The sequence below is a fragment of the Stegastes partitus genome, unplaced genomic scaffold (genome assembly GCF_000690725.1).
Source record: "Stegastes partitus isolate 25-593 unplaced genomic scaffold, Stegastes_partitus-1.0.2 Scaffold280, whole genome shotgun sequence".
NCBI lineage: Eukaryota > Metazoa > Chordata > Actinopteri > Pomacentridae > Stegastes > Stegastes partitus.
Window position 1 is genome coordinate 530,052 of NW_007578011.1, and position 9,966 is coordinate 540,017.

The 9,966-nt window shown below is 45.7% G+C and overlaps 1 protein-coding gene across 1 annotated transcript in view; it reads left to right on the forward strand.

Moving 5' to 3' along the window:
* The first annotated feature begins 562 nt into the window (after nucleotides 1-562).
* igsf5a (immunoglobulin superfamily, member 5a) overlaps nucleotides 563-9,966 on the forward strand; it is a 58,415-nt gene continuing 49,011 nt past the window's right edge. The window contains exons 1-2 of the mRNA XM_008282655.1: nucleotides 563-619; nucleotides 974-1,088. Of these exons, the coding sequence (XP_008280877.1) occupies nucleotides 563-619; nucleotides 974-1,088 (172 nt within the window). The remainder of the gene's footprint in view (nucleotides 620-973; nucleotides 1,089-9,966) is intronic.

Genomic DNA, 9,966 nt, shown 5'->3' on the forward strand with positions numbered 1-9,966 from the left:
TACTTCCTAGTACTTAAAACAACTATACTTGCAGTGTTTAGGACTATGAACAAGGAACAAAGGACTTTTTGCTCCTAAACAAGCTGTGAGAGCTGTTGTAGTGGATAAGTTTGGACGTCTTCATAGGGACACCTCTCATCAACTATGTAAGTCTATTTAACCTCAACACGTGCCTTTTCTATGTTCATAGACCACTGACAGCATTCAATCCAATGGCGGTGAATGACGTTGCTCATCGTGCTCCAGTGTCACCAGCCGTGGGCAGGATGCCATCAGGAAGCACATGGACGGTCAGGTCTGGAGGCTGATGGGGAAGCAGGACAATGAGGAATTTTTACAAGGACCACATTGTGATGGCTAGAGGACCGGGTCACATCGCATCCAAAACTCACATGTGGCCACGGGTCCTTGATGCACATGAGGAGCTGGCCCGTGTGTTCTGACCTCCTGCTGCTGTGGCATGAGCTGCTGAAGACATGAATGGTGGCATGATGGAAACACGGCAGGACGCCATGTATATGTCTGCATAGCGGCGGACCAGTCAGAGTGTCAGAGCTGGACCATGGACCAATGGAAGAAGGTGTCCTGGTCTGATGGATCACATCATGTGGACGGCCAGGTGCCGCTTGTCGAGGGAAGAGATCACAGCAGCAGCACGATGAGAAGAAGACAAACTGTCAGAGGCAGTGTGATGGTCGGGGCAATATTTTGCAGGAAAACCTTGAGTCCTGATATTAATGTGGACATTCCTGTGACACATAGCACCAAACTAAACACTGCTGCCGACCGCGTACATCCCGTACATCCCAATGGTTTTCCCTCATGGCAGGAGGCCACACTGCCAACAGTGTTCAGGGATGGTTTGAGGATTATGACAAAGAGTTCAAGGTGTCGATCTGAACTCTCAGTCTAATGGAGCATGTGTGGGATGAGCTAGAAAAACTCTCTGATCCATGAAGTGTCCACCTCACAGCTTCCAGGACTTATAGGACCTGCTGCTGACGTCTTCATTCCTGATGCCACAGGACAGCTTCAGAGCTCCGTGGAGTCGATGGATCAGGGCTGTTCTAGTGGCATGGAGGGGACCAGTGAGAGGGTTTTAATGCTGTGGCTGATTAGATTGTTCAAACACACATATATGTACAGCACAAGTGGCTCCTTTGGCCCACATTAGGTTTGTTCTGCTCTTCTATCTGGTGTGAACACCATTAAACAAACAGACCGGTTTCACGCTGCAGTGACGTTTCCTGGATGCATTCGACAGCAGCTTGAGAACTCACACAGTTGATTTTGTTTGGAATATCCCTGAAGGCCGTCACACCTTGTTGCCAACAAATGCTACAAACTGAAGACCTCCTACATCCCAGGAAGCTCCACCCACAACACCACCAACTAACAGGTATGCAGAAATCATTTGTTTTGTCAGAGCCACACACTCAGAGGCTGAAGTCTGCTTTTATTTGATGTGATATTCATACACACCTAACAGGTGCAGCTCACGCAAGATGTTTCATAAATGAACAGATTTCTCATGAAAGAGAGAACTGAAGCTGCAAGAGACGGGATTTCACTGAAGATCTCATCAGTTTTCAGACAAACAGCCCATCCCCCCTTTGACAGCCAGACTGTCCTAATAAAAGCTTTCTGTGCGCTCCCTGTGGCCACAGAGGTGTAAACATCTGGGCCAAGTCACAAACTGATGCTTGCTGGTGTCATTATGATGATGACATCAGAAGTTTATTTCACCCCAAAGCCCCGCTCAGGACGAGGGGTGATGGAAAAAAAAAAGGTAAAAGTGTGTCTGGCTGCTGTCTGTAGCAGGATCCTCCTCAGTAGTAGACCTGATGACAGCAACCAGGTCCACAGGTCTCCGTTGTCTCCGTCCTGCTGAAGGCCAGACAGCACACTGTGGGATCAATACCTCAACAAAGAACCAGTAGGAACTGTATCTGAAGCTCAACACAGCAAACCGTAAACACACTGACATCTTACCTGCATTAGGATCCACAGCACACAGAGAATCTGCTACAGATATAGAATATTTATTATTTGGTGAGTTATTAATGTTTAATGCACTTTGCTTATGAATGTAAACTAAATACACAACACAATATATCGTGATACCAAACTGCCAACAACAAATATAGACCATCACAGCTTCTCATTGTCATTCATTATATGTGCAGGAATACATTAAACGACATATTGTGCTCTAAGTGACCAGTTATACAGAATATATCAGAACATAGCACTGATCTACCCACAACATGAGAAGTGTTAAAAGACTTCCACGTATACGGCGACACCATGAACGATGCTGAAAGCTCCTTAATAACTCATATGATTGTGTGTATATGACAGAATGACACAGAAAGTGTAAAACATCAGGAAGGAATTTGGCCAAATCATCTCATGTTTTCTAGTTTATTTAATGTAAATATATGAGTTTTACTAATTTTAGTTAATCAAACTTAAAATGAATGATTTGTTTACCCACTTTAGAACTTACCAACATGAGTTCTTCTAACCTGAGAGCTTCTGATGTGTAACGATGAGCTGCTGACAGCGTGTGTCATTAATGCACTTTAACTGCCTCTTTTCATTTCTAACCACGACCAATGGCTTCATTCACTTTATCTCACTGCAGCGAGAACGGGCTGATTCTGAGCTGGACCTTATTAAATGGAGACAAGAACTGGTTCAACACAGAAGGAAGTCATGCTGTCTGTGGGATTAACCTCATGTCTTACGTTTATTCAACATCTTTTTGTAAATTCGGTTAATTTAGCTCAGATAGTTTTACACTTTTAAAATGCCTGAACCATCAAGCAGTGAGCTCACATGTTCAGGCAGCAGAGAAACTTACATTTCTCAGCTGAATGAGCTTAGAAATGACTGACAGTGCACAGTGTGTTCTGCTGCTTCAACCTAAACAACATGAGAAGTGCATAACTTACATCTGAGTATTTTTAAGCTGCAGTATTTTAACTTTCACTTCAGAAACAAATCTAAATCCCGCTGATGAGTTCACACACAGCCCACTGTGCAGTGCTCAGTCACCTGTTGCTCTCTCAGGTGTTTTAATAATATGCCAAAGTGGAAGAAGCCCCACGGTAGGGAGCAGAATGAGACCACCAGGTCCTGTACGGTGGGTTGTCCCATTGATCAGGCTCACAGCAACATGGCGCCTGCTTCACACTATAATCTGCTTGCCTTTCCAGCGGCCCAAATTCAAAATGGTGGCCCTTCCATATTGCACGACTGTGGAAGTTCTACCAGCACCGAACTGGAAAACCAGCGAGCAGCAGCAGCAGCTCAGCGGCATCAGCAGACATGATAATCAGCGCGTTGCAGAAGAATGTCCTGCAGCTCTCTGCGGGAGTCCTTCTGTACAGATACTATATATACATGACAGAGGGAGGGGAGGCGAAGGAAGGCCAGGGGGAGGGGAGGCATTAGGTAGGTCTCAGATAACAATGCTGTTGTTGTGTGGAGCATGGAGAAGCCCTTCCATCACAGCTGCTGCCTGTTGCTGTCCTTTCCCTCCTTCTCGCCGCCTCTCGTTTTCCCTCCTGAGTCGTAAGAGCGCTGGGAGGAGGAGGAGGAGGGAAGCAGGCCACATGTTTGAAAAATGACTGTTTAAACCCACAGGAAGGAGAGCAAAGCAACCTCCTGGATCTTTGTTTTTCACCCACAAATATCTCATGTGCTTGATTGACAGAAAGAGCCAACGCAGATCTGAGACGGGAACGTAGCTGTTGGTATAATCCTCAGGCAGCGGTGACAGGATGAAGGTAAAGGTGACCTCATTTAAAGCTTCTTTGACCGAGGGCGACCCGTTAGCGTACCGTCCTCCCTCTCTCCCTCAGGCAGGAGCTGGTTCAGTCTTGTCGACCAGAACCGGGTCAGACTGGGCAGCGGTGTTGTGCACAAACACACTTTTGCTTGTCTTTGCTGCTTCAGTGTGAAACAAACAGGCTGCAGGCAGGTGGAGCTGACGGAGGTGGCTGTGAATGGATCAGCTGGACGTAAGGAAAAGCTGAGTCTCTGCCTCTCCCTCTTACTAAGTGGATTTCTTCCATGCAGCGAATGGCAGCCTTCCCATATGGAGCGGAGAGTAAAGCCAGATTATACCAGTTTGTGTGAGAGGGGCTCCGGCACCACCAGAGTTCACAGCATGAACCCGCACACACATTAAGGACGGACATTATAGTCCACATTAAACAGCATCTGCAAGGGCCTTTTGTGCAAACAGCTCAGATAAGCTCAGCGCTGTCAGCATTGGATCGCTGCTCAGAGGAAATGTGTCGTCTATGAAAACACATATAATAATGTTACTGAAGCATTTAGTGCAGTTTTCATGTGAAATGATTGTTTTTAGGCTCCTGAACATGAAACAAATATCTGGACAAACAATATAATCACTCGTGTGTTTCCTAAAAATAAAACCTTGTCTTGCGTTTGTGTCCTCAGCAGCCAGAGGCGTGTGTCGTGCTGTAAGCAGCGAGCGCCCATGACCTGCCTTTAACACACTAATTTACATGTGCCAGAGGGCGGAGACTTGCCCCAGTGGCAACACGGCCTAATAAGCTCAGTAACAATAAACCTGAGTCGGCTTTAACCATTGATTAGCCAACAGCTGACACAACAAAAACAAATCCCACAATGGCGATTAATACATGCTGGGAAGGGGCGCTAGTTCTGTCAGGAAAGCGTCGCCCGTTGGGGTCACATCATATCGCCTTGGTGCAGATAAGGGGGACTGACTGGAACTAATCTGTTGTTACAAACAATGCAGTGAAACAAAAGGCTGTTTTAAGTCAAGAAGCCGACGTGCATGTGTGATGCGTTATGACTAATGATCCCTGACGCCGTGGCTCTGGTGGCTCAGGAGGCCTCTGATTTACTTCCATTGCAGGCCATATGCAGGGGGATCAGAGGACTGCTGACCCTCCCCCACTATCTACTTCCTGTTTTTCATGGTTGTCTGCTCGCTTCTGCCTATACAATACTCGCTGTGTCTGGAGACATTCCAGCTCCTACTATACTGCTGGCCTCGTAAAACAGCAACTGTGGGCCAGAGGAGCCTATAACCAGAACAGTGGAAAGGCGGCTCGCGTTGCCAGCCTCCCAGCTGCATCAGATGAGATAATCAGGAGGCTGTTCCACCGGCGGCCTGCCGACACGCTGCAGCTTCACCACTCAGGTTTCAGATTGTCAACCAGTTTCACACTAGAAACATGTGAATCAGTGTAACATCAGTGTCGTGTTTAACTTCACCACAGAGCCTCACACACACACACACACACACACACACACACACACACACACACACACACAGCCTTACTGTTCTCTGTGGATCTGTGTGTGTTGAAGGAACACGTTCACAGCCAGTGAAGACGAAGCTTCCTGAAGTATTTCTACTCCAGTTCCTTTCATACTCTGTTACTCTGATTACACAGCTACAGTTACTCGTTAGGTTTTATGTAATAGCATGAAATCAAACTAGCTCAAAGTGAACAAGAAGGTTCTCTCCATTAGAGCCTGTTCACATGTTAATGCGTTTATATTAATGCTCGGCTAACGCAGGCCAACAGGCAGAAGCCTTTTGCCCAAACAGTGTTCTTCCTGTGGAACCGTAAGAACATTGCTAAGGCCTCTGTTCTTAAGATAAGATAAGATAAGATAAGAGAAGATAAGATATGCCTTTATTTATCTCACAGTGGAGAAATTCACGTTGTTGATAGCAGCATTCAACAGAGGTACACATATACGAGACAGGAAAAAAAATAAAAAAATGTACATATAAATATAAGAAACAGTGCAAACAGAATATGAAAAATGGGCTTCTGAATGGGGGGTATATAGAAAGGATATATATATATATGTATATATATGTATATTTATATATAAAAAGATAGGGATTAAATATATAATAATAGTAATAATAATAGTTCTTCAACCTGAACCTGCAGTGAAGTGTTTTTGTATTCTGTTATTTCCAACTCTTACTTCAGTAAATGATCTGAGTGCTTCCTCCACCACTATGTCTGGTGTTTACTTGGTTTTCATGAACATGTGCTCAACAGAACCGGCCGTCTTAGGTTTACATAAACATACAGTAGTCATTAATAGTCACAGTTATTGTCGTGCTGAGAGCATTTCTTAGTTTAATGCATTTAGACTATACGCCAGCATTTTTCGTGAAGGAAGTTCTAGCGACAGTACAAGTAATCCCACGTTTACACGTCACTGATTCAACAGAATAGTGAACAGTCATCAGATGTTTGTGCATTTAAAACGGCTGCATATACAAACGTTTGTTTTGTAGAAGAGGAACATGATCCTACAGTGACCTCTAGTGGTCGACGTCTAAAACATCCCTCAGTCAGTGACACCTCCTTCACCAGAGGTTTCTGTGGCTCAGCTTGCAGAGCAAAGTGCTTCATCCAACAGCCTGGTTCCACTCAGCAGTCCTCCCACTGATATTCATCAAGTCCATCACAGGTCCACAGGCTGCCCCACAGCAGGGCCGTGGACTTCAGCAAGACACAAACTTCCTACCTTCATTCATGAACCTGCTGCAGGCTCAGAGGATGGCCTGGAGATCTGCATCACCAGCTGAAGGTTACTGAGGAAGAGGCAGCATGTCTCTGAGCACTTCTGTGGGAGTAAATGAGAGAAATAAGAAGTTTTAGGGGGCTCGTCCTGATGCACACTGCCACAGAAAACAGTCAACTGTGTTATCAGATGCTACCCTGTGAAACAGAACCTGGAAGCACTGACACCAGTCTGACAGTGTGTTCATCACAGAGCGATCCTCACCTTCTGGTGCACCACTCAGAGACTGCATAAAGAAGCAGGGAACCATCAGGATTACTGACACACTCACATCTGGCTGTTTTCCACTGCAGCAGCTTGTGAGCCGAGTCTTTGTGTGTGTAGCGACCGTAGGCTTCATTTTATGTCCATTTCCAGTGGAGACTAAAGCACCTTTTACACTGGAGGCTCTCCTGAGTGGAGCTGAAAACACATGAATAGATCTTGACACTGATGAAACTTGGAGTGAACATCGAGCGCCATTTCTCTGGATGTTCTCGTCAGGTTGGAGTCTTTTCTTGTCTTCAACAGAAACGAACAAACCTCCTGTTTCCTACGTGCACACAGAGCTGCAGTTAGGTCCAGTAGCTGCTGCTGGTTTGGAGCTGCTGGATTATGAACCATTACAGCAACAGAAAGGCTGAGGGCCCATTCCAGGGCTGGTCCTGTAAATGTTGGAGTCACCTGGTGTCTGTCCTGCAGTGGAAGCTGTCAGTAGTCATATCCCAGATGCTTTCTACAAACACAGGACAAGAAGACACATGAAGACATGTGCTGTCACGGTAAATGATTATCCAAAGGCCAACGGTCAGGCCGCTGCCAGCACAGAAGATGCTTGTTGTCTTCAATAAACGGATTATGTCAGTAACCCTGTTTCCTCTGACACCATCAGTACGCCTCGCTCGAGTGTGGGTAGCTCACAGGAGCTCAGCTACCTTTCTGTAGTGACAAGAAGCTTCAGTAAGTGTCCGTCCACTGATGCTGACTCTCACCCTGTAGACAAGCTGAGTGAGTGTCTCTCAAACGCCAAAGCTGACAGTTCCTGGGTTTTGCTGAGCAGTGCTGCTGTTTGAGTTTCCCACCAAGCAGGAGAAGAAGTGTTAGAAGATAAAGTTCTGTGTTTAAAACCGTATTTGCATAAAAGTCCAGCGGTGCTATCAGCTAACAGAGCATCTAAAGAGAAGGTACTCAGTGCTGTGTCTGCAGCAAACCGGGTCAGGCATGAGCGCTAACAGCCATAAAGTCCACTTCCAGCCCGGACAGCAGACCTGCTGGCAGCTGCTGGACTGAAGGACACAGAAGCTGGAATCATTCACTCCATTTTCAATGAGCAGAGAGTGGATGACTTCCAACAGGTTCCCCTGACTGTGGAGCTCCTGAGGAACGACTTTAAAGCTGCTCAGAACCTGGCTCCAGAACTTTAAGGCACTCCGAGGAGTTAAATGTGAACAAACAGCAGCTATTTTCATTTTTACTCAACAGCCAACCGAGCAGCAAGCAGGAGAACGCACAGGATGGAAACAGCAGGAATGTCTTTTATTTAGAGCTCAATCAAAACAAATGGAGAAAGTTGTGTTCAAGGGAGATGTAGAAGAACTCCTTCATGCCTTTGTTGCCTGCAGAGCGCACCACGGTGGACCATCAGACATTCAAAGAGCTGCTGCTGAAACACTGACAAGCACCAACAAGAGAACCAAACACTGAGATCAGTGCACCAGCTTTAGTTAAAGATGGAGCTGAGCTGAAGTCTTTAAGTCTCTAGAAGGTGTGGGTCTGAAGCACATGTGGGACGTGTTCTCTGAGGCCTGGTCGGTCTCTCAGGTCTGCTGGAGGCTTCCTCAGGAACTTTTCCCAACTGGAGAACTTTCAAACGTCAGATGAAGACAGTTGTTTTTTTTCCACTGCTTTTCATTCTTACTGGTTTGAACAGGCGATCTCACGTCTGCCCTCCACTGGTCCCAGTCCGTTATAGAACTGATTCTAAGGTTTTACTGATCACTTTTAAAGCCAGCCTTGCCCCCAGCTATATTTTAGACATGCTAACCCCGTACATCCCCACAGGCCGCCTCAGATCCTCGGGTGGGTTCCTCCTCATCGGTCCAAAGTCGAGGCTCAGATCCAAGGCGACCGGGCCTTTCCTGTGAGGACCCCTCGGCTTTGGACCGACCCGCCTGAGGAAACAAGGCTGCAGATTCAGAATCTTCTTTTAATCACTTCTTAAACCCACTTTCTTTTAGATTGTCTCCCGTTTCTTTTCCTTTGTATCGAGCTGCCTGCTGTCCTGCTCTCGTCTCTCTTTCTTAATCGACTTCTATCTCCAGCTTTTACCTTCATTCCTCTGTGATGTCGTCTTTTTAACCAGTTTTACTATAAAACACCTTCCAGCAGTGACCCAGCCTGTTCTCTCCATCCTTCCTGTGAGTATTTGTATATTCTGAGTCTGTCCTTATCTCTGTGCTGTAAAGCACTTTGTGAATTCTCTTCCTACAAAGTGTTTTACAAATAAAGCTTATTATTGTTTATTTATTCTATATTCATTTTACTTTACTTGGTTTAATCTTCTCTGAGGTAATCCTGTTTCAGGTAATCATCTGTTAATTATTATAATAACACTGTACTACACCTTTGTGCAGTTTATTCCACTTGTCCACACTGTTTTTGATTAATTCATAATTAGTTTAATTTAGTTAATTAAATGTCTCCTGCTGTATTGTGTATTTCATCTTTTACTTGTTTTGTTTTTTCCCCTTTTGCCTGTGAAGCACTTTCAATAATCCGTTATACATAAATTAGCTCGCTCATTTCACTAATCATGTGCTGCCAATTAGCTGAGCTGTTCTGTGGTAGTGATAATAAACAGCAGACGTGTTTTACACTTAATTATGAGCATTTCTGACTGAACCTAGAAACGACTGAGACGACCACAGAGACCCAAACAAACAAGAGTCTCTCAGAGACAACGAGCTCTGGTAGATAACAGGTTTCTGGTAGCACCACGTCACTCCTACAGGAAGCTCAGAAGACCTTTCACTCCTCTCACCAGGGTGGGAGTGAGGGCCCCTCCAGTGACATCATGGCTTTGACCTCGTTAACGTGTCCATGTGGTGTTTTAATAAGCCGGGAGACACATCATGAGAGCAACAAGCCATGAACACCACAGTCTGGACTGTGAGGTTTCATAACAGCGTTAATCCTAAACAGCTAATGCTGTCAGCGAGCAGCATCCGGCTTCATATCAGCTCAGACATGGACGACAAAACCACAATGAGCCACTGTGTCGCCCAGAGACGAGACGTAGATCACCATCAGGTGTATGAGTGAAGAGCTGCATGGGCTGCTGAGGACGACCCAAGAGGCCGTCTCACT